This window comes from Nerophis lumbriciformis, linkage group LG31 (assembly GCF_033978685.3).
Source record: "Nerophis lumbriciformis linkage group LG31, RoL_Nlum_v2.1, whole genome shotgun sequence".
In the NCBI taxonomy this organism is placed as follows: Eukaryota; Metazoa; Chordata; class Actinopteri; order Syngnathiformes; family Syngnathidae; genus Nerophis; species Nerophis lumbriciformis.
This window is the reverse complement of record NC_084578.2, coordinates 17,036,748-17,062,882: the sequence shown is the minus strand read 5'-3', so window position 1 is coordinate 17,062,882 and position 26,135 is coordinate 17,036,748. Positions and strand designations below refer to the sequence as shown.

Genomic DNA, 26,135 nt, shown 5'->3' with positions numbered 1-26,135 from the left:
CCAAGAATTGGCCAAAATTAGTCTATTTTGCAGGATAACTGGGATCACCCTCAGTAATAGGGGGATACGTTTGGAGTAGAGCAGCTGCTCCTCCACATCAGTTGAGGTGGCTTCTCGTTGAGATGAGGTGTTCTGGTCAACAGGGATGAAGCCCAGGGGTAGATCTAGTAAGTGCTGGAGGTCCAATGTTATACAGCTGGCCAGGAAAACGTCTCGGTCTCCCCCCAGTCAAAGTGGAGACAGGGAAGTCTGGGCTTTCCTACTGAGATTGCTATAGTACCCCCACGACTTGGACCCGGATAAGGGAAATATAATTGAAAAATGGATGTATGGATACATTTCATTCATTCCCCTTCCTTATAGGCATAGTTTGCCAAAAACATTAGTTGATTATTACGCCATTATTTCCCTTGATTGCTCCTTGAACATTAACTTTATAGGATTTCATGATTACGGTTATTCCCTCTGCAAAGTTCTACTGCAGGGGTCGCCAACCCGTCGATTGTAATCTACCAGTCGATCTTTGGGACCCAACCGGTCGATCGCGCAAATATTAGGAACATTGTTTTATCAAAATTACATCAGTATGTGACAACCGCACCTGGGGAGTGACCAACACATCCGCAATCAGGCAAGCATTTTAACACCTGAACACACACACACACACGTCTGTCTCTCTCTCTCTTCAGCCTCACATCCCGCGGCTCTCGACACCGCAGCCATACCCCACCAATGGCGGCCACGTACTACACCTCCTCGTCTCGCAAACGCGCCTTGCATGACGTGCTCATAAATCATGGAGCTGCAACAATGCATTAAAGCTGATCGTTCCAACGCATCAAACATTTTCTAGCATCCAAGATCAAACAACTCTTCCCTCAACCACGACAATTATCGCTCGCCTGTCACGGTAGGCTTTTAGGCCAAATACTATAGTCTGTGAACATTGCTCCAAAGTACAGATTTTGTGTTGATTTATTGTGAATACAAAACTAAACACTGACTTGTCCGAAAGCAGTAATATATGATAAAACAAGGCGGCAGCTAAAGGACTTCCCCGTTTATTCTCTCTTTACCACACTGTCATGAAAACAGTTCAATGGAAAGGGGTTATGGCTTTTCTTCATCAACAAAGTACATTGTAATAAATGTGCTGAAATTAGTTTGCCTCAACAATTGGTTGTAGTCTGTCTTTGCGAATACAGAAAAACCCTGCAACAAAACATTTTACGTCCGTTTTTCTCGCTGTGTACCTGTGTTTTGGGGGTACAGGAAGGCGGATGCTTCTCGGAGGCAGCTGTCCTGGTGGAAGAACGGGATCCAAATGCCTCTGCCGTCTGCAACCGTTGCTTAGGTTCGGCAAAGGCAAAGTTCCTCTGAAAAGGAAGGAAAACAATCATGGATCAACCCAGCCAAGTTAGAAGAGAAACATTCAACAGTGCGCCCTATTACCCGGTGCGCCTTATGTACGTATTAATTCTGGTTGTGGTACATGGTGTAATGATAAGTGTGACCAGTAAATGGCAGTCATACATAAGAGATATGTGTGGACTGCAGGTTAATGCCTGTTTAATAAATGGCGCAAGCAAGCAAACCCAAAATGTTGATCTTTCATTGATAATATAGAACATTACACACGGCGCTCAAAAGTCTGTCAAAATGTTTTAGTACAACCTTGGTAAGCTACGAAGCCGCACTGCTTGATTGATTTTGGGAGCATTACGGCTGCTGTAGTCAGTTCTTCAACATACCGGCATTATTATGGTATTGTAGTCCGCACTGTTGTCAATAAGCTTCTTTTTTGTTGTGGGGCATTCATCCACCGCTGTTGCCATTTCTAATACAAATTAGCATATACCGTATTTTCCGGACCATTAGGCGCACCGGATTATAAGGCGCAATGCCAATGAGCGGGTCTAGTCAGGTCTATTTTCATACAAAAGGCGCACCAGATTATAGGGCGCATTAAAGGGGTCGTATTATATATATTTTTTTCTAAATTAAAACTTCCTTGTGGTCTACATAACGTGGTTGTGGTTCTTTGGTCAAAATGTTGCATAGATTATATTTTATAGACCATCTTCAAGCCGTTTTTTGACAGTCGCTTCAGGAGGTGCCGTTTAGTGGGAGGTCTTATTTACGTGGCTCACTTTCGGCAGCGTCTTTTCTCCATCATCTTTGTTGTAGCGGTGTAGCGTGCAAGGACGGGAGTGGAAGAAGTGTCAAAAGATGGAGCTAACTGTTTTAATGACATCCATACTTTACTTAAATCAATAACGGAGCAGCATCTCCTCATCCGTGGCTCACTAGTGCAATAACAACGCCGGAAATGTGTCCTGTGAAAAACCGTCTGACCGGAACTCTCTAATAACTGAAGTTCCTTGGGCGAATAATGTATACTCACTACACCGGTATGTTTTAGCGCTTTTATAGCGAGTTTACTGACAGATACAAGTAAGAACTTTACACTACTTTGTATTAGAAATGGCAACAGCGGAGGATAACAAGAAGATAGAGAAAAAGAAGAAGCTTATTGACTACAAAGGCAGACGCTCGCAATTTTTCAGGATTTATGCAGATCCCAAATACAGATCAGCAGGTACCAGAAGGTAAGAAAAGTTGTTTTTGCATAATATTGCGAAACAAAACGGCAGATAATATGTCTTACCTTATACACACACCATAATAATACTTGTATGTTGAAGCACAGTACAATCCATCAAGCGGTGCGGCTTCATAGCTTACCAAAGTCGTACTAAAACATTTTGATGGATTGTTGAGTCCCGTGTGTAATGTTCTATATGTTCAATGGAACATATAAAATGTTTGTGTTGTTTACTTAAGTCATATTGCAGTCTACACATACCTCTTATGTGTGACTGTCATCTACTGGTCACACTTATCATTTCACCATGTACCAAATAAAATTGCTTTGAGGTTGGTAAGCACAACCAAAATGATTCTGTACATTAGGCGCACCGGGTTATAAGGCGCACTGTCAAGTTTTGAGAAAATGAAAAGATTTTAAGCACGCCTTATAGTCTTAAAAATACGGTAGTTCTGATTTATCTCTCTCAGTAGACTCGTTATGGAAGCACTAAAAACTACAACAAAGATGACAGAGAGAAGACACAGTCGAAGTGATACTCAGCAATCTTTTGACCAAAGAACCACCATTACATGTTATGTACATTACAAGTAAGTGTTTAAAATATATTTAAAAAAAAAATAATATGACCTCTTTAATGCGCCTAATAATCCGGTGCGACTTTTGTATGAAAAAAGACCCCGTCATCGACGGTGCGCCTCGTGGTCCAAAATATACAGTACATTGTCTTGCGTTGAAGTTGGAGATGTCCGATTATGGCTTTTTTGCCGATGTCCGATATTCCGATATTGTCCAACTCTTAATTATCGATTCCGATATCAACCGATACCGATATATACAGTCGTGGAATTAACACATTAGTATGCCTAATTTTGTTGTGATGCCCCGCTGGATGCATTAAACAATGTAACAAGGTTTTCCAAAAGAAATCAACTCAAGTTATGGAAAAAAATGCCAACATGGCACTGCCATATTTATTATTGAAGTCACAAAGTGCATTTTTTTTTTTTAACATGCCTCAAAACAGCAGCTTGGAATTTGGGCCGTGCTCTCCCTGAGAGAGCATGAGGAGGTTGGGGGGGCGGGGTTGAGGTGGTGCGGGGAGGGGGTTAGCGGGGGGTGTCTATTGTAGCATCCCGGAAGAGTTAGTGCTGCAAGGGGTTCTAGGTATTTGTTCTGTTGTGTTTATGTTGTGTTACGGTGCGGATGTTCTACCGAAATGTGGTTGTCATTCTTGTTTGGCGTGGGTTCACAGTGTGGCGCATATTTGTAACAGTGTTTAAGTTGTTTATACGGCCACCCTCAGTGTGACCTGTATGGCTGTTGACCAAGTATGCATGGAATTAACTTGTGTGTGTGAAAAGCCGTAGATATTATGTGATTAGGCCGGCATGCAAAGGCAGTGCCTTTAAGGTTTATTGGCGCTCTGTACTTCTCCCTACGTCCGTGTACCACTCCGTACAGCGGCGTTTTTAAAAAGTCATATATTTCACTTTTTGAAACCGATACCGATAATTTCCGATATTACATTTTAAAGCATTTATCAGTCCATAATATCGGCAGTCCGATATTATCGGACATCTCTAGTTGAAGTGGCAATAAAACCATAAAACCCATCACTTCCAACTATCTTTCTCAACTTCTAGACATCAAAAACCTGCTCAAAGGCCTCATTTTGTCCTTGGGTAACTTGGACTTGATTCAAAAGTGAGGCTCCCATGTAAAAAAAAAAGACAATGGTCTGATTCACCAAACCCCTCCTGGCTCCCCGTCTTTCTGTTCCCCAACCTGTCTGTGGAGAACAGGTTGTCCTCCGGGCCGCAGTAGCAGGTGGCGGCATACAAGTCCGGCAGTGTAACCGGAGAGGGAAGCATTCACATGCTGATGTCAGAGTAAGATGTGCTTGTTGACAACTCCAGTCGGGGGGCATCATGCCCACAAGTCACCGTGTTAATTGTACGCACACTTGCTTGTGTGTACCAGAGTTTTTTTCTTTAGTTACGTATAAACAGATGTTAAAGGACACGACGTGGGTGTAAACACCTTTCACTCTGCCCACCTGCTGCCTGACATGGCGTTCTGGTAGACTTGGATCAGGTCTGTCAGGGTTTCCATGGCATTTCGGTCACTGTGAGGACTCCCCTCATCTTCGTTATCCTCTACAAACAGACACAATTATACATTTATATCAACTCAAAGATGATTTGTGTGAGAAATGCATGTTTAGCTGATCACTGTCCTATTGATCCAACGCAACAATTGTAAATTTTCCACTTAAAACCTTACATTTACTTGCAATAAACTATACAGTATTTATGTAATTACCTTTTTATGCTCCCCGATGCTGTTTTTCCAAGCTCTTTTTTACATCGCCATAGATTAGCAAACCTGTTTCCTTTCTGTTCTCTTTTGAGCTTCGTGTCTGAGGTAAAAGGCAGGAGGGCGAGCTCCTCAGCAAGAAGGTTGTCCTGGCCAGAGAGACCACACCCATGCACCGTGGTCCCTCCCACCGTGCCTGCCTAAATCGTTCCCTGCATCCCTTCCCCCCATATGACGGAGATGTTACCTGAATAACCAAAACATGAGATGCTGTTTGTATACGGAGGGTTTATTGCGGGGATGTTAAACTCGTTTTCATCGAGGGACACATCGCAGAGTATGGCTGCCATCAGAGGGCCGCTTGTAATTGTCATTATTAATTACAGTATATACATTGGCTGTCCATTTTACAGTAAAAACTTTACATTTACAACATTTTACTGTAAAATATAGCGTTTTTTAATTTATTTTTTACAACATTTTACGGTAAATGGAAAAACAGTACCACTGTTTTTTGGGGCAGGGGGGTTACGGAAAAAGCTGGCAGCTTAGTTGCCAGAATTTTTGTGTTAAATTGACATTGGTTTTTACTACATTATATTGTTACTGGAAAAACAGTACAAGTTCTTTTTTTATTCTGGCAACTTCGCTGCCAGTTTTTCTACCGTAAAAATGAGAGATGTCCGATAATGGCTTTTTTGGCGATATCCAATATTCCGATATTGTCCGATATCAACCGATACCGATATATACAGTCATGGAATTAACACATTATTATGCCTAATTTTGTTGTGATGCCCCGCTGGATGCATTAAACAATGTAACAAGGTTTTCCAAAAGAAATCAACTCAAGTTATGGAAAAAAATGCCAACATGGCACTGCCATATTTATTATTGAAGTCACAAATCAATCAATCAATCTTTATTTATATAGCCCTAAATCACAAGTGTCTCAAAGGGCTGCACAAGCCACAACGACATCCTCGGTACAAAGCCCACATACGGGCAAGGAAAAACTCACCCCAGTGGGACGTCGATGTGAATGACTATGAGAAACCTTGGAGAGGACCGCATATGTGGGTAACCCCCCCCCCCCCTCTAGGGGAGACCGAAAGCAATGGATGTCGAGTGGGTCTGACATAATATTGTGAGAGTCCAGTCCATAGTGGATCCAACATAATAGTAATAGTCCAGTCCATAGTGGGGCCAGCAGGACACCATCCCGAGCGGAGACGGGTCAGCAGCGCAGAGATGTTCCCTGCTGATGCACAGGTGAGCGGTCCACCCCGGGTCCCGACTCTGGACAGCCAGCACTTCATCCATGGCCACCGGACCTGTGCCCCCCCCCCCCCTCAAGGAAAAGGGGAGCAGAGGAGAAAAGAAAAGAAACGGCAGATCAACTGGTCTAACAGGGGGGCTATTTAAAGGCTAGAGTATACAAATGAGTTTTAAGATGGGACTTAAATGCTTCTACTGAGGTAGCATCTCTAATTGTTACCGGGAGGGCATTCCATAGTACTGGAGCCCGAATAGAAAACGCTCTATAGCCCGCAGACTTTTTTTGGGCTCTGGGAATCACTAATAAGCCGGAGTTCTTTGAACGCAGATTTCTTGCCGGGACATATGGTACAATGCAATCGACAAGATAGGACGGAGCTAGACCGTGTAGTATTTTATACGTAAGTAGTAAAACCTTAAAGTCACATCTTAAGTGCACAAAGTGCATTCTTTTTTTTAACATGCCTCAAAACAGCAGCTTGGAATTTGGGACATGCTCTCCCTAAGAGAGCATGGGGAGGTTGAGGTGGGGGGGGGGGGGTTTGAGTTGGGGTGGGGGTAGGGGGTGGCGGGGGGTGTATATTGTAGCGTCCCGGAAGAGTTAGTGCTGCAAAGGGTTCTGGCTATTCATCCGTTTTCTACCGCACCTGTTCAAGAAGTCGCATTGATGGTAAGAAGTAGTTCATTTTTTTATTGGTTAGCTTCAGAGTAACAATGTTATTACAATGAATAAAAGTCTTATTATACTCTAAAAATGTTGGTCTTCCTTAAAAATGCACGCATCTAGTTGTATTCAGTGTTAAAAAATATTATAGGGCTCTCACGGAAATACGTTTTAAAATATTTGGCTTTCATGGCTCTCTCAGCCAAAAAGGTTCCCGACCCCTGGTCTAAATCCTGGAACTTGGAAAGTCTTTCAAAGCGGCTATACTCGTACTTTTTCGGGGTTTGGTGGTGCAGAACAAAAGGACATGCATTTATCCTCTCAAAAAAAACAAAAGACAATGAAATTATACATGTACCGTATTTTCCGGACCATAGGGCGCACCGGATTATAAGGCGCACTGCCGATGAATGGTCTATTTTTGATCTTTTTTCATATATAAGGCGCACCGGATCATAGGGCGCATTAAAGGAGTCATATTATTATTATTTTTTTTCTAAATGTAAAACACTTCCTTGTGGTCTACATAACATGTAATAGTGGTTCTTTGGTCAAAATGTTGCATAGATTATGTTTTACTGATCATCTTCAAGCCACTTTCTGACAGTCGCTTCAGGATGCGCCGTTTTGTGGGCGGTCTTATTTAAGTGGCTCACCTTTAGCAGCGTCTTCTCCCCGTCATCTTTGTTGTAGCGGTGTAGCGTGCAAGGACGGGAGTGGAAGAAGTGTCAAAAGATGGAGCTAACTGTTTTAATGACATTCAGACTTTACTTGTATCAATAACGGAGCAGCATCTCCTCATCCGGAAACAACACCACCGGAAATGTGTCCCGTGAAAAAAACGTCCGACCGGAACTCTCTAACAACTAAAGTTCCTTGGGTGAATAATTTAAACTCACTAGACCGGTATGTTTTAGCGCTTTCATGGCGAGCTTACTGACAGATATAAGTAAGAACTTTACACTACTTTATATTACAAATGGCAACAACGGAGGATGAATGTCACATAACAAAAAGATAGAGAAAAAGAAGAAGCTTATCGACTATGGCATTGGCACGGACACGCGCAAATTTTCAGGATATATGCAGATCCCAAATACAGATCAGCAGGTACCAGAAGGTAAGAAAAGTTGCTTTTGCATAATATTGCGAAATAAAACGCCAGATAATGTCTTACCTTATACACACACCGTAATAATATTCGTATGTTGAAGCACGCCAAGCGGTGCGGCTTCATAGCTTACCAAAGTCGTACTAAAACATTTTGATAGATTTTTGAGCGCCGGGTGTAATGTTCTACATTTTCAATGGAACATATGAAATGTTGGTGTTGTTTACTTGAGTCATATTGCCATCATAGTGCAGTCTACATGTATCTATTATGTTTGACAGCCATCTACTGGTCACACTTATCATTACACCGTGTACCAAATAAAATTGCTTCGAGTTCGGTAAGCAAAACCAGAATTATTCTGTACATTAATGCGCACCGGGTTAAAAGACGCACTTTTGAGTTTTGAGGGAAAAAAAGGGTTTTAAGTGCGCCTTATAGTCCGGAAAATACGGTCCAAGTTATACTGTCATTGTAAGACCCACTTACCCTGACTAGAGGTGTTTTGATGGTCCAGTTGACATTCGTAATAGTCCAATGTCCCCTGCAAAACAAGCAAAGAATGTGATTTAATCCTATAAATGCAATAATCTCCTCCACTTATTGGTGTTCAGTTACACTTCGGTTTTCCAAAACCGCTGACAAAAACTAAACTGAATGAAAACTATTATATTTCCCATCAGAAACAATGCAAATCTAATATTTATTGCACAGTTCGAACATGGTGTTTTGTTTCAATACCTATTAAGTAAAATGTATGCATGCACATCAGTGGCGGCTGCTGGTCTTTCAAGTAGAGGAAGCTCATTATCTTCTACTTTCTAAACACGAGTACAGTCTCCAGTAACAGATGACAGATATAAAGACGCCAGATTATACAAATGAAACATAATTTAAAGGATTATAAACTTCTCCATATAAATGTAGAATAACCAAATTAAACTAAACAAATGCTCTGGCGGTGGTTTATATTCGCTCACAAAAAGGGATTCAACCTCAGATGGATCCTCCAATCATCATGCAGAAGCTTGGTGTCCATTCGCTTCCAGAGACACCTGGCGTCCGATGGGCGGGACAAAGCCTAGCATTTATCCAACGACTGTCTAGTTTTGGTGCTGTGGAACAACCCTCTTTATCAATGGACGCTCAGCTTAAACACCATTTAATGCAGTGTGACGCCACCACAATGAATGAGAAGAAAGTCGCGTTAACTGTCTACAAAGTCTCTGATTCAAAAACATTTTTTAACTCAATCTAGTGCATACTTAGTCTATTAAATGTAAACACATAAGTACATATTTAACCACTTTTTTTTTTTTTTACATTTTAGGGGGAAGCTGAGGTTTCCTGAATCACCACCGATACACATCTAGAAAATAGAAGAAGGTCTCAGAAGTCTTGGATTGGTATGAGCAGATATACAGTAGCTCAAAAAGGTTCATTATGTGTTCTTATTCATATACTTTTTCAAAATGTCTTGTAATCAGACCAGAGAAACACATCAAAAATGCACTCAAAAACTGCCAATATCCAACCTGGGCCATCAAAAACCAACAAGTAAAAAACAAGGAAAAGAGAACAAAGAAAAACCTGAAAATAAACCTGAAATAAAGAACAAAGAGGTCATAACCTTACCATACATTAAGGGAAGAACCGAACCAATAAAACGGGTCATGAAAAAACACAAAATAAACACAACAGTTAAATCTCACACTTAAACAAGACAGTTACTTGGACATCCAAAAGACAAAATACAAAACCAGTGAAGTTGGCACGTCGTGTAAATTGTAAATACGTAAAAACAGAATACAATGATTTGCAAATCCTTTTCAACCTATATTCAATTGAATAGACTGCAAAGACAAGATACAAGATACACGTTTGAACTGGAAAACTTTATTTTTTGCAAATATTAGCTCATTTGGAATTTGATGCCTGCAACATGTTTAAAAAAAGCTGGCAAAAGTGGCAAAAACGACTGAGAAACTTGAGGAATGCTCATCAAACATTTATATGGAACATCCCACAGGTGAACAGGCGAAATTGGTAACAGGTGGGTGCCATGATTGGGTATAAAAGCAGCTTCCATGAATTGCTCAGTCATTCACAAACAAGGATGGGGCTCGGGTCATCACTTTGTGAACAAATGCGTGAGCAAATTGTCAAACAGTTTCAGAAGAACATTTCTCAACCAGCTATTGCAAAGGAATTTAGGGATTTCACCATCTACGGTCCGTAATATCATCAAAAGGTTCAGAGAATCTGGAAAAAATCACTGCACGTAAGCAATGATATTCCGGACCTTCGATCTTTCAGGCGGTACTGCATCAAAAACCGACATCAGTGTGTAAAGGATATCACCACATAGGCTCAGAAACACTTCATAAAACCACCGTCAGTAACGACAGTTCGTTGCGACATCTGTAAGTGCGAGTTAAAACTCGACTATGCAAAGCGAAGGCCCTTTATCAACAACACCCAGAAACCAGGTATGCCTGGTTGGCCACGCCTCTAAGAACAGCTGATAGGCAACACGTCACAGTGGTCAGGTGACCCTTCTGAAGAAGACTACAGATGACATGTCAGGTAAAAATTCCATCTAATATACCGAAAATATGGTCCGATTACAAGAACATTTGAAAAAGTACAGATATACAGTGTTTAAAAAAAGGTGCCATCCTTATATTCCATACTATTTCTGAATTGCTTTAACGCAAATAATGTTTTAGGCTTGTCCGTGACACGTACCTCGGTGTGGCTATATGGTTGAACCTGGTCCTGATGGGTTGGCGTCCGAGTGGGCGAACCTGAGGGAGACTGATCTGTGAGGCTTTCAAGGTCCAACTCAAGGTCCAAACATCCCAGTTCCGTGTGAAAATGTTGGTCCAAAGGCGGGGACGGCCCGGTGCCAGCATCTGCCGTAGAAAGAACCGGTAAGAAATCCTATTTAGTTGGCACTTTGTCCAATTCTACTTCAACTACTTGCTACTATGACTGAGAGTGGTCTGAGCAGGTCCAGCCTTTTAAAACTTGACATTTGAGTAAAAAAAAAAAAATGTCCCTGCCCCCTTCAACACAGAGTTGTTTGGACAAGGTGGGAGGACAAGTCGTAAAACAACAAAAAAAAAAGGTGTTTTCTAGGACCATTCTCATTTATTCGTTCCATTTCACTCAATGAATGGTTCAATTTCATTCATCCTTGACCGTTTCTTTTGTTTTTTGTTTTTTAAATAAACAAACACTCATATTGAAGGCGCTTAATGGCATTAGTGCCTCACGCGGGCACACACAAACAAGCTTTTCTTATCCAGAACGCCCACATGAGAGGGGGCTCTGAGTGTAGCTGCAGAGGTTGTCGCTCTGAAAGAAAACAGGATTATGAGTGCACTTGGAATGCTGTGTCGGTGTCAGAGAGGAAGGGAAACACACTTTTGCATAATCATAAATAGAACAATATTCAAAGGCTTGTGAATGTGCACGTACATGCCCACAAAAAAAATCATTACACATGCAGTATGAAATGAGATCCATGGCGAGAGATGTACAGTAGGAAGGGGATTCATATGGGCCCATTCGACACGGTTTAACCTGACACATGAAACGTGACAAATTGGGGGTTGCACTACCCGCTTAAGCCGTGTTTTGCGGCAAATCCAACTTTGACCACAGCGTCAGTTGCTATGTAGAGTGGCGCTTTCCATCATTTTCGGCAGACTGCTTTGCAAAATGATTAACCCCCCCTATTCCTCTCACGTGAGATTCACCCAGGAATGGGGCCGTATGAATCCCTTTCTTATTGTATCATAAATTCAGCCATTAGTAGTAATGATTTTCTTTCCGATCCGATACCGAGTAAAATTCAGGCTGGTATCAGCGATACCGATACTTTGTGCAAATGTACCTAATGTGTCTGCTGAAATAGTTCTATTATAATAGCTAAAAATGTCAAATAACATAGCACAAGGAATACAGTTTTTTATTTATAATAATTTAGTATTTATTAAAATATATATTCCATCCATCCATTTACTACCGCTTGTCCCTTTCGGGGTCGCGGGGGGTGCTGGAGCCTATCTCAGCTGCATTCGGGCGGAAGGCGGGGTACACCCTGGATAAAATATATATTATTAGTATGTATTATTATTAGAGATGTCCGATAATGGCTTTTTTGCCGATATCCGATATTCCGATATTGTCCAACTCTTAATTACCGATACCGATATCAACCGATACCGATATATACAGTCGTGGAATTAACACATTATTATGCCTAATTTTGTTGTGATGCCCCGCTGGATGCATTAAACAATGTAACAAGGTTTTCCAAAATAAATCAACTCAAGTTATGGAAAAAATGCCAACATGGCACTGCCATATTTATTATTGAAGTCACAAAGTGCATTATTTTTTTTTAACATGCCTCAAAACATCAGCTTGGAATTTGGGACATGAGGAAGTTGAGGTGGGCAGGGTTGGGGGCGGGGATGTATATTGTAGCGTCCCAGAAGAGTTAGTGCTGCAAGGGGTTCTGGGTATTTGTTCTTTTGTGTTTATGTTGTGTTACGGTGCCGATGTTCTCCCGAAATGTGTTTGTCATTCTTGTTTGGTGTGGGTTCACAGTGTGGCGCATATTTGTAACAGTGTTAAAGTTGTTTATACGGCCACCCTCAGTGTGACCTGTATGGCTGTTGACCAAGTATGACTTGCATTCACTTGTGTGTGTGAAAAGCCGTAGACATTATGTGACTGGGCCGGCACGCGAAGGCAGTGCCTTTAAGGTTTATTGGTGCTCTGTACTTCTCCCTACGTCCGTGTACACAGCGGCGTTTTAAAAAGTCAAAAATTTTACTTTTTGAAACCGATACCGATAATTTAAAACCGATACCGATAATTTCCGATATTACATTTTAAAGCATTTATCGGGTGATAATATCGGCCTGCCGGTATTATCGGACATCCCTAATTATTATATTTATATATAATTTATTATTATTATTATTTATTTTCACATTTATTTATTTCGAACTCTGAAGTATATTGAGGTCGTAGCGTGAATAAAAATATAGTCAAACTAATGCAACAGAAAAAAAAATTAAAAAGTACACAAAAATGGTGTTTCAAACCATAACAAAAGGAAATAAGTAAGATAATAAAAGCATTAAAATCAATGAATTGATAAGAATTACTATTAGAATTAAAAAGTAAGTCACATTTCAGTTTCGTAAACATGTTAACGTGAAAATACTCAACACTCAACAAAAGCATCCAACATCGCCATAGTGCCTCATTCACAAGTTTAGTTAAAGTACCAATGATTGTCACACACACACTAGGTGTGGTGAAATTTGTCCTTTGCATTTGACCCATCCCCTTGTTCACCCCCTGGGAGGTGAGGGGAGCAGTGAGCAGAAGCGGTGGCCGCGCCCATGATTCATTTTTGGTTATTTAACCCTCAATCTCGACCCTTGATGCTGAGTGCTAAGCAGGGAGGTAATGGGTCCCATTTTTATAGTCTTTGGTATGACTCGGCCGGGGTTTGAACTAACAACCTACGGTGGACACTCTAACCACTAGGCCACTGAGTAGGTGGTTGGTTATCTCAAATAACTAAAGTATCAAAAGTATTGATATTCTGATTTGAGAATCGATATTAGGGCAGAAAGATCTGGTCTCTGTGGTATCGATATGTCAGTATCGATCCGTAAATGACAAACCATTACTGTTTGGGAGGTATTTGTTAACAACATCCTTACTGCCACATGTGGTGCTATATTAGAGGGGCATAGAAGTGCATTATGTCAGTTGTGTTCTCTGCTGGCCTAACATAATCAGAAATCATGATCATAATTAAAGATAAAAGTCATTTTTAATTTACTTTCCCTAAATATTCATATTCTCTTCATGTCATATTATGCTCCTTCCAGTGCTGTTGTTTTTAGTTTTAGTTTGTAGCCAATCAGAATTCAGCTTGCTTATGTTGCCATGCCGTACGTAATCTGCCTGGGGCCGTCAGAATCAACAATGCGGGCGTCCGTGCACTGTAAGTGAACGGGCACATACAGTTGATAGACAACTGTGATAGCCAATCAGATCACGATTTGTTGACAGTAAGGCCTTCTAGATGGCCTTATGCTGTGATTGGATACTCACTTGGGAGTCCCAAGTGAGTATCCAATCACAAGTTGCGAAAATAGGAGCAATAGAAAGCCACAGACAACTCGCCGGTACTCACAAAGAAGGAGAGCAACATGTTGATTAGATGGCAGATATATATTTGCAAGGCCATTCTCAAGAAGGATACTTAAGAGAAACTACATCTTGTGAGACCATGTCGGCGATGAAATGGGGAAATGCCCGCCATTTCCACTCAAATCAACCGACTACGAGGGGCTATACGGCGTTAAATGGGTGCTACAAATTGCGAGTTCAAATATTTTATTTCTTTATTTTTCCACGTTTAATGTTTTTTTGCAATGTTAATTTTGAAAGTAGCCACATAAGATATGTTTTAATTGCTGATGCGGGTTTATTGATTTTTAAATGCGCCAGAAAATAACCCGTTTTGTACACTGTTGTAGTGCATAAATGTGTTTCTGTATAGTTTTTCTCCAGCAATGGTCATGTGGGGACATAAATTATGGTATTTTGAGAGGTAATCATTGAAGTCGGACATCACTGAAGGCCTAGGTGGGAAACGAACGGCCCGCCACTGCTTTCAGGTAATACTGAGAGATGCTTCTTGCCCCAAATAGAGGAGTTCAAGTACCTCAGAGTCTTGTTCACGAGTGAGGGAAGAGCGGATCGTGAGGTCGACAGGCGGATCGGTGCAGCGTCTTCAGTAATGCGGACGCTGTATCGATCCGTTGTGGTGAAGAAGGAGCTGAGCCGGAAGGCAAAGCTCTCAATTTACCGGTCGATCTACGTTCCCATCCTCACCTATGGTCATGAGCTTTGGGTTATGACCGAAAGGACAAGATCACGGGTACAAGCGGCCGAAATGAGCTTCCTCCTACGGGTGGTGGGAATCTCCCTTAGAGATAGGGTGAGAAGCTCTGTCATCCGGGAGGAGCTCAAAGTAAAGCCGCTGCTCCTCCACATCGAGAGGAGCCAGATGAGGTGGTTCGGGCATCTGGTCAGGATGCCACCCGAACGCCTCCCTAGGGAGGTGTTTCGGGCACATCCAACCGGTAGTAGGTCACGGGGAAGACCCAGGACACGTTGGGAAGACTATGTCTCCCGGCTGGCCTGGGAACCCCTCGGGATCCTCCGGGAGGAGCTGGACGAAGTGGCTGGGGAGAAGGAAGTCAGCGACCCGACCTCGGATAAGCGAAAGAAGATGGATGGATGGAGAGCTGCTTCTAACCATACATATCATTAAAAAAAAACATCTGAAAGTGGCAGTTGAAACGGTGTTATATGTCAGTTTTCTTTGTTAAGACATAGTTTTTGGTACGCGTATTGGATCTCATTGGTTCCATCCATCCATTTTCTACCGCTTGTCCCGTTCGGGGTCGCGGGGGTTGCTGGAGCCTATCTCAGCTGCACATGGGCGGAAGGCAGGGTACACCCTGGACAAGTCGCCACCTCATCGCAGGGCCAACACAGATAGACAGACAACATTCACACTCACATTCACACACTAGGGCCAATTTAGTGTTGCCAATCAACCTATCCCCAGGTGCATGTCTTTGGAGGTGGGAGGTAGCCGGAGTACCCGGAGGAAACCCACGCAGTCACGGGGAGAACATGCAAACTCCACACAAAAAGATCCCGAGCCCAGGATTAAACTCAGGACTACTCAGGACCTTCGTATTGTGAGGCTCATTGGTTGTGAGGTGATATCCTCAGCCAGTTTAATAAGTAACCCAGGAATGAATCAGTAATCCACACCAAGACACAAACAGGAAGAATTGAGTAAACACGACTGTCCCAAACATCCTTTTCTCAGGCTTATTTTCTCCTAAATGCTAAATTGTATTCCAAAGATGAAGAGTGCTCATTTGACAAAACCCTTTTGTTGACTTCACAATCATAAGCAGCTTATTGTTCTCCTTTGAATAGTTCCTTTGAATCTGAATTTTCCCACATTTCAACAAATGCTGAGGCTATTTCACAAACATTCCTAAGATTTGGATTGAACAAACGGTTTCCTTCAGCATTGCAATTTGTGTAAACGTGAAGTTGTTGGTGTGTTTCCACCTGAGAGACTGATGGCTTCCAGAATCATGCCAGCGATCTCGTCCTTCAGAGGGCTGTTGATGTTCGCAGCGTAGTGGAGGGCAGACCAGCCGCTGTCGTCTTGCACCCACAAATCTCTGAACACAAACGTTAAAGGCGGATTAGTTCAGACATGTCCTTAATGCAGTGCTTCTCCATTATTCTCTGTCACGCCCACCCGAGGGAGATGAAAACATTTTGTGCCCACTTGTCTATAAAATTGTTATAAGTACACCTCTGCGTGGTCCGTGTATCTTCCGTTCATTCTATTTCTAATTTTTAAATGCAAATCAAAGAACACATTTCGGGCCATTTTTTCTATTTTCATTTCTGAAAAAAATTCAATGACACTTTTTTAAAACGACAATAGGACTCCTGCTGAACACAAATGTTACCGTTCTGCTAAAAACATGCTAAACGCAAAGGAAAAGCTAAAATACTGCTTTCGGTTCAATTTGTCATCACACAGATAACCACGCATTTTTGCATTTTAGATGAACATGAATTGGATTTTTGTGTTTATCTGGAAAAATACAAATCCATAAAAGGAAAACAGCACATAATTCAATATAATGGCAATATTGAATGAAAATCAACTCTTTTTTGTTGGTTTTAAAATGTGCTATATATAATTAAAATCGAAAAAAGGGCCCTAATTTTGTGCACAGACTCGTGTACCGTCCGTTCATTCTAATTCTAATTCTGAAATGCAAGTCAAAACACAAAATTAGGGCCTTTTTTTGATTTTTATCATGTATGGCAGATTTTAAAACACGCAAAAAAGGGTTGATTTTCATTAAAATATTGCCATAAAATTGTACTATTTTCCTTTTATGAATTTGTATTTTTCCAGATAAACACAAAAATCCAATTCATGTTCATCCAAAATGCAAAACTGCGTGGTTATGACAATTTGAACTGGAAGCAGTATTTTAGCTTTAGTTTTTAGCATAACGGTCCGTGTACCTTCCGTTCATTCTATTTCGAATTCTATAATGTGAATCAAAAAACTCATTTTGGGCCATTTTTTCTATTTTCTATTCAATTATCCATCCATCCATTTTCTACTGCTTATTCCCTTCGAAAATGTTACCGTTCTGCTAAAACATGCTAAAAGCAAAGGAAAAGCTAAAATACTGCTTCCGGTTCAATTTGTCATCACACAGATAACCACGCATTTTTGCATTTTGGATTAACATAAATTGGATTTTTGTGTTTATCTGAAAAAATTAAAATCCATAAAAGGAAAACTGCACAAAATTCAATATAATGGCAATACTTAATGAAAATCAACCCTTTTTTGTTTGTTTTAAAATGTATAATTAAAATCGAAAAAAGGGCCCTAATTTTGTACACAGACCCGTGCACCTTCCGTTCATCCTAATTCTAATTCTGAAACGCAAATCAAAACACAAAATTAGGGCCGTTTATTGATTTTTATTATGTATGGCAGATTTTAAAACATACAAAAAAGTGTTAATTTTCATTAAAATATTGCCATAAAATTGTGCTGTTTTCCTTTTATGAAAATTTGTATTTTTCCAGATAAACACAAAAATGCAAAACTGTGTGGTTATGACAAATTGAACTGGAAGCAGTATTTTAGCTTTAGTTTTTAGCATAACGGTCCGTGTACCTTCCGATCATTCTATTTCGAATTCTCTAATGTGAATAAAAAAACTCATTTTGGACCATTTTTTTCTATTTTAATTTCTGAAACAAAAGTTGGACAACTATTTAGTGACACTTTTTAAAAATGACAATAGGACCCCTGCTGAACAAAAATGTTACCGTTCTGCTAAAACATGATAAACGCAAAGGAAAAGCTAAAATACTGCTTCCGGTTCAATTTGTCATCACACAGATGACCACGCATTTTTGCATTTTGGATTAACATAAATTGGATTTGTGTGTTTATCTGGAAAAATAAACATCCATAAAAGCAAAACAGCACAAAATCCAATGTAATGGCAATATTTGAATGAAAATTAACCTTGTTTTCAAATCTGCCATATATACTGTAGTAAAAATCGAAAAACGGTCCTAATTTTGTGTTTTGAATTGTTTTTCAGAATTGGAAATAGAATGAACACAAAGTACACGGAACCTTGTTACAGACACCATTTGGAAACAATTAAGGTATGTAAATTAACATTTACAAAATATTTCTGTGGAAAAAAATTTTATTTCACAACATACCGTATTTTTCGGACTATAAGTCGCTCCGGAGTATAAGTCGCCCCGACCGAAAATGCATAATAAAAAAGGAAAAAAACATATAAGTCACACTGGAGTATAAGTCGCATTTTTGGGGGAAATTTATTTGATAAAACCCAACACCAAGAATAAACATTTGAAAGGCAATTTAAAATAAATAAAGAATAGTGAACAACAGGCTGAATAAGTGTACGTTATATGAGGCATAAATAACCAACTGAGAACGTGCCTGGTATGTTAACGTAACATATTATGGTAAGAGTCATTCAAATAACTATAACATATAGAACATGCTATACGTTTACCAAACAATCTGTCACTCCTAATCGCTAAATCCCATGAAATCTTATACGTCTGTGTAGTCTCTTACGTGAATGAGCTAAATAATATTGTTTGATATTTTACGGTAATGTGTTAATAATTTCACACATAAGTCGCTCCTGAGTATAAGTCGCACCCCCGGCCAAACTATGAAAAAAACTGCGACTTATAGTCCGAAAAATACGGTATATATCTGCGGTTACTATGTTTTTTCCCTACAATGTAGTGGGTGCGGCTTATATACCGGTGCGCTTTATAGTCTGGAAAATAGTGTTAGATTTGTCATGAGAATGTACAGTACATGCATTTGTTTGTGTGGTATAATCTAAGAAACGTGTTTCCTTACACCGAGAGCCTCAGCAGTTCTTTGACCACTTCCGCGGGTCGGTGTTGCCATGGCAACAAAGACATGCCTTCAAACAGGTCGATGTCTCGCATGGCGAGCATGAGTGGAGTCACGCCATCACTGTTGGGCACGTTGGCGTCCACTTTGTCCGCCTGAGCCTGACACACAACAATAAATGTAAACAATGATCCTAAAGATTGAAGAGTTTATGGGTTTCCAATGATACCCAATGGTCAATTTTTGCAGCCGGAGCAAGAACTTATTGATTTTATTTGCCAATACACTGAAGACTGCTTATTTCAAAAGTTGCATTAGCGTTATCAAAACACTGTTTTTCAATATTAATGGGTCTAAAAGCAATACATATCAAACATATGAAAATCAAATAAAGGCAATAGGATGACAAAGCACTCTTGGAATTAGAAATATGAGAGCATAATGAGAAAAAGCTCAAGTATTCGTGAATAGTTGTGCCTTACCAGCAGGTGCTGTACTGTGGTCAAGTCTCCTTGCCAGGCGGCCTGCAGCAACCTGGTCTGAAGGGGCAAATGAGGCCTGGACATCCAGCCCAGTATTTTCTCCTGGAGCTCCGGGGGGCTGACGTGTAGTCCTGTCTGCTTGGCAGAGTCACATAGAGTCATATCAGCCCCAGTCTGCAGCAGGCGCTCTACCACCTGTGTGCAACAAAGCACAGGTATAACTTCTATGAAGTAAAAAAAAAGGTTTTTAATCATGCTCACACGGAGCGAATCCACAAGCACAAAGTACAACTAGAATAGGCATAATGCTAAAAAGCCCAAGCCGAACTGAAATGCTAATAGATAAATAAGTAACAAAATATACGAACCCTGCAAAAGGAGCTAAAAAGCTTGAATGTTAACATTAATGTGTTACCAAGTACCGTTTTGATTTAGAGATGTCCGATAATGTCGACCGATAAATGTGTTAAAATGTAATATCGGAAATTATCGGTATCGTTTTTTTTAAATTATCGGTATCGTTTTTTTATTTTTTGTTTTTTGTTTTTTTAATTAAATCAACATAAAAAACACAAGATACACTTGCAATTAGTGCACCAACCCAAAAAACCTCCCTTCATTCACACTCATTCACACAAAAGGGTTGTTTCTTTCTGTTATTAATATTCTGGTTCCTACATTATATATCAATATATATCAATACAGTCTGCAAGGGATACAGTCCGTAAGCACACATGATTGTGCGTGCTGCTGGTCCACTAATAGTACTAACCTTTAACAGTTAATTTTACAAATTTTCATTAATTACTAGTTTCTATGTAACTGTTTTTATATTGTTTTACTTTCTTTTTTGTTCACGAAAATGTTTTTAATTTATTCATCTTATTTTGTTTTATTAATAAAAAAAAAAAAGTACCTTATCTTCACTATACCTGGTTTCCAAATTAGGCATAATAATGTGGTAATTCCACGACTGTATATATCGGTTGATATCGGTATCGGTAATTAAAGAGTTGGACAAATGATAGTTTTATATACAGTATAGACATACATATACATACATACTCTCTCTCTCTCTCTCTCTCTCTCTCTCTCTCTCTCTCTCTCTCTCTCTCTCTCTCTCTCTCTCTCTCTCTCTCTCTCTCTCTCTCTCTCTCTCTCTCTCTCTCTCTCTCTCTCTCTATCTATATATATACATGTATATACAAGTATCATCCCTGCAGGACGGGGAATAGCTAAACATGCAAACATGCTTCACTACACACCGTAGCTCACAGGCTTCTCAATGTAAACAAACGCCATTGGTGGATCTACACCTAACATCCACTGTAATGATACCAAGTACAGGAGGGTATCTAGTCGATACTACTATGATTACATCCATATTTTTTAGCATCACAAAATCTTTTTTCGTTTAAAAAAAAAAAAAAAAGTATATTATGTTTATAAACTCAGGAAATATGTCCCTGGACACATGAGGACTTTGAATATGACCAATGTATGATCCTGTAACTACTTGGAATCGGATCGATACCTGAATTTGTGGTATCATCCAAAACTAATGTAAAGTATCAAACAACAGAATAATTAGGGATTATTACATTTGAACAGAAGTGTAGATAGAACATGTTAAAAGAGAAAGTTATCAGATATTAACAGTAAATGAACAAGTAGATTAATAATTCATTTTCTATCACTTGTCCTCAATAATTTTGACAAAATAATAGATTGAGAAATGACACAATATGTTAGCAGCTAAATTAGGAGCCTTTGTTTGTTTACTTACTAATAAAAGACAAGTTGTCTTGTATGTTCACTATTTTATTTAAGGACAAACTTGCAATAACAAACACATGTTTAATGTACCGTAAGATTTTTCGTTAACAATGCCATTTTTTTGTGGTCCACTTTATTTAGAAAAGTATCAAAAAGTACATTTTGGTACCGGTACAACACTAATCCAGCGGGATACATTGTGGGAATGAATAATATTGCACTTCACTCATCAACCACAGGGGAATATTATCCCTGTGGTCTGACACATTTCATGTGTTTGTTTTGAAAGGCCGGGTGAGGTAATGAGCCGATCACATGACCGCCTGAAGAACAACATCCGACATGCGAGGAAAGTTACATAAAGTCGGATTATGTGCAGAATAGAACAGCATTTTTCATGGAGGGTACAGCATCTTACCTGAGGGATGCCATCACGACAGGCTTTGATGAGATGGTTGCAGAGCTCCTGATCATCACCAGCTTTGTGGTGTTCCAGATCCTCCTCATATTCACCTTCTTGTTCAATGCTCACAATGATGTCCCGCAAATATTCCTCCTCTTGCTCTCCTCGCAGCATTGTGTCAATAGCCACCTTATCTTCCAAAGAACTGTCAAACAAAGGAAGAAACCACAGGCTGCGTGTCGAGAGCTCGACTGTATGTTGCTGTTTGTGTTTGCCCAGTGATGGAAGTCTCTAATGATCACTTTTTGTCTCCACGGAGATGCCACAGGAGGCGGAATTGGAATGATGTGTGTTGCATTACTGCCAATGAGTCACCGATGTCGCTACGTCCGGGCCGTCCAACTGGCGGCCGGGGGGCCAAATCCGGCACCATACCGCCCCCCGAGTTCAGTTCAAAACTTCAGCAAGCACATGTAAACACATTGGCAGATCCTTGCATTGACATTTTAACCTTGCAAGCAAACATAGAACACTGGAGTCCAAACGTGTGATTTACATAAACCCAAACCAGTAAAGTTGGCACGTTGTGTAATTCTTTCCCATTCTTGCTTGATGTACAGCTTAAGTTGTTCAACAGTCCGGGGTCTCCGTTGTGGTATTTTAGGTTTCATATTGCGCCACACATTTTCAATGGGAGACAAGTCTGGACTACAGGCAGGCCAGTCTAGTACCCGCACTCTTTTACTATGAAGCCACGTTGTTGTAACACATGGCTTGGCATTGTCTTGCTGAAATAAGCAGGGGCGTCCATGATAACGTTGCTTGGATGGCAACATACGTTGCTCCAAAACCTGTATGTACCTTTCAGCATTAATGGTGCCTTCACAGATGTGTAAGTTACTCATGTCTTGGGCACTAATACACCCCCATGCAATCACAGATGCTGCCTTTTGAACTTTGCGCCTAGAACAATCCGAATGGTTCTTTTCCTCTTCGTTTTGGAGGACACAACGTCCACGGTTTCTAAAAACAATTTGAAATGTGGACTCATCAGACCACAGAACACTTTTCCACTTTGCATCAGTCCATCTTAGATGAGCTCGGGCCGAGCGAAGCCGACAACGTTTCTGGGTGTTTTTGATAAATGGCTTTTGGTTTGCATAGTCGAGTTTTAACTTGCACTTACAGATGTAGCGACCAACTGTATTTACTGACAGTGGTTTTCTGAAGTGTTCCTGAGCCCATGTAGTGATATCCTTTACACACTGATGTCGGTTTTTGATGTAGTAACGCCTGAGGGATCGAAGGTCCGTTATGTTATCGCTTACGTGCTGTGATTTCTCCAGATTCTCTGAACCTTTTGACGATATTACGGACTGCAGATGGTGAAATCCCTAAATTCCTTGCAATAGCTTGTTGAGAAAAGTTGTTCTTAAACTGTTCAACAATCTGCTCACGCATTTGTTCACAAAGTGGTGACCCTCGCTCCATCTTTGTTTGTGAATGTGTGCATTTTATTGAAGCTGCTTTTATACTCAGACATGGCACCCACCTGTTCCCAATTAGCCTGTTCTCCTGTGGGATGTTCCAAATAAGTGTTTGATGAGCATTCCTCAACTTTCTCAGTCTTTTTTGCCGCTTGTGCCAGCTTCTTTGAAACATGTTGCATGCATCAAATTCCAAATGAGATATTTGCATAAAATAACAAAGTTTACCAGTTTGAACGTTAAATATCTTGTCTTTGCGGTCTATTCAATTGAATATAGGTTGAAAAGGATTTGTAAATCATTGTATTCTGTTTTTATTTACGACTTACACAACGTGCCAACTTCACTGGTTTTGGGTTTTGTGTAAATAACTGAGGCGTTCCTCTTTATATCCTCACCTTTTTGGCAGTTACAATTTGTTTTTCGTAATGTGGTCAATGTAACTAAAGTGTTGCTGTAGCTTGTTTACTTCAGATGCAGTCAGTAGTCATTTGTTCAACATCTTTAGTTATACTAGTGGTGTTCCTCAGGGTTCAATTTTAGGTCATCTCTTTTTCATCAATCGGGCTATTCAACTGGTGGTCCTCAAGTCCAGTTAAAAAAAAAAATTTAGGGAGACTCACAGTTTTGCAGCAGATTCTTAAAAACACTTAAAACAGCAGAGTGCTCCTGTCACTCTGACAAAAATAAATAGACCAAAATCAAATGTCTACTGTATATTCTGGTTCTCCAGAATATACACAATGAGGCTAATAGTGAAGGGAAAAGTCCCTGGTCCTTAGCTTTCTGGAAAAGTGGCCCTCAAAACAATTTAGTTGGAAACCCCTGCTCTTAAGTCTGGACAAATAGAAAAAATGTGTACTATATTGACAATAATATTGGCAAATATTAACCTTATGTGGTATACCTATTTTAAGAGCAGTTAAATGCCGATAGGGCAAAACAGTCCAGAGCGAGTTAAAACTGTAAATAAATTTTTTTTGGGGGGGGGGTTAAATCTCTTCAGTCTAAATACAAATAGCTAACATGTCATGTTCTTTTATAACCCTTTGAATGCCGATTTAATCTAAATGTCAGTTGTTGTTTTTTTTATAAATGTGCATAAAAGTAGTTATCATCCATATAGTAAATATGGAAAAAAAAGGGATGGGGTATTGGGGTAAAGATCCGGCCTGAATATACATATGATTACGATAGTAATACAACTAATTTAGATACATTGTTTTATATTTAAAAAATATATTTAAGTTGTTTAGTGTCATTGGAGAAATTGTTTAATATTTCTAATGACACAGTCATTACACAGTGTGATTACCATATGCATTTTTCATTAAGGGTTTCATTTTGGAAAAAAATATGAATCAAATATTTCTTTATACTCTCTTGAGTCACGAGGAATTCTTTGTCCATGCGGAATTTTTTTTCTTCAGTGTATCCTTGATATATGAAATCATTTTAAAGAAATATATACAAATTGAGAATGAAAAAATGACCTCCTTGGAAAATCACATTTCGTACAAATTTACACAACCAAAGTTATGGACAAAAAATAGAGTAAATATTTAAAGACGAAAAAGTCCCCAATATACTCAAAGGGTTTATTGACTCTGGCACATGCACATTTTAAGTTATTGATTATATACAAACAAGATAAAACATTTGGTTATTTTTTTCAAAAATGTTGATATAATATTTTATTATATATATTCAATTTTTTTTTTGTTAATTTAAAAAAATATATGTTTAATTACTTTAATATCTTATTCATAATTTAATAAATTATTATAATTAAATTATATTTTTTGTGTAATGTATGTAGGGATGGGTACTGAATAGAGTACTTTTATTGGTACCGATTCACGTAAAACTGAGCAATGCCATATTTTGATAACTTTGCTGGACGCCCCGTCTCGTTGCAGACTTAACACCGGCTCAAGCACTTGGCCTGGAAACAAGCAGTCAAGCACTCAGGGTGGACTATGCCGCTAATGTTACAACTTTCCATGCCAACAAAGCAAGAAGAAGGCACTCAGAAGTACAGAAAGGCTCCACTTTTTTAAAATACGCGAGCTCGATGATATGCTACCGATTAATTTTTAGCAATTTTACATGGCGATTTCTGCACTTCCAAATTTGGTATTCAAAAGTACAACTAAGATGCCTGTCGCAAACAAACATGTGTGTAATAGATACAATCCTTACAGTTTAAACACTTTGTAGGGTGCAACACAAACATTCAGCTTAATGGCAAAGATTACTTCCCGACGAAAGAAACACACTATAGCCTATACACTACGTCCACGTCTTGGAATTGCAACTGCATGCAAAGTCTACTGTATAATAGAGTTGAGTACAGTACTTGCAAATGAGACACAGAAGTGTAAGACAACAACTGTACAGCACTAAGTGTTAAATGTTAAATACAAATTATTATTTTTTAAACAATTAACATTCATCAACACATTTAAACACACACAAACGTACCAAAATGGTACCGTAGAGTACCAAAATCGATTCCTAGGTACCGGGAATTAGTACCGTATGTCAATTTTTTTTTAAGTACCCATCCCTAAATGTAGAGTATGTTATATTTGTGTATTAGGGACACCTTGTACAACATTATGCACCTACTTGTGTCATGATGTAAAAATATTATTTCAAATTCACCAGATAAACTCTAAAAATGAGTTTGCATGTGAGTCACATGAATGTTTAGTCCAAAAATAGTAAAACATGCCAGAAAACTTTGAAACATACTTTGTGTTTTTGTTTTATTTTACTTACTGAGACAGTGTTTCCATGTAAGACATTCCCCTCTGGACAGGTCCAAACTATTTGCAGGTCATGTGATCTTCAAAACAAACATTACGTCCTTTTCTCAGCTCCAGCACTACTTTCTACTCGTACAC

General features: G+C 39.6%; 1 protein-coding gene across 2 annotated transcripts; it reads right to left on the bottom strand.

Moving 5' to 3' along the window:
- Positions 1-1,064: 1,064 nt before the first annotated feature.
- LOC133574357 (uncharacterized) lies at positions 1,065-26,135 on the bottom strand. Of its 2 annotated transcripts, none has more exons than XM_061926518.1 (9): positions 26,011-26,135; positions 21,755-22,197; positions 19,561-19,755; positions 19,082-19,239; positions 16,180-16,295; positions 10,729-10,895; positions 8,470-8,524; positions 4,668-4,767; positions 1,065-1,376 (listed from the first exon to the last, which is right to left on the bottom strand). In XM_061926518.1, exons 2-9 carry the CDS (start codon positions 21,911-21,913, stop codon positions 1,160-1,162), a joined length of 1,167 nt encoding a protein of 388 aa, XP_061782502.1. In that variant the 5' UTR covers positions 21,914-22,197; positions 26,011-26,135; the 3' UTR covers positions 1,065-1,159. The 2 variants fall into 2 exon arrangements, with proteins under 2 accessions (XP_061782502.1, XP_061782501.1); XM_061926517.1 differs by having other exon boundaries at positions 21,755-21,944; positions 26,011-26,130.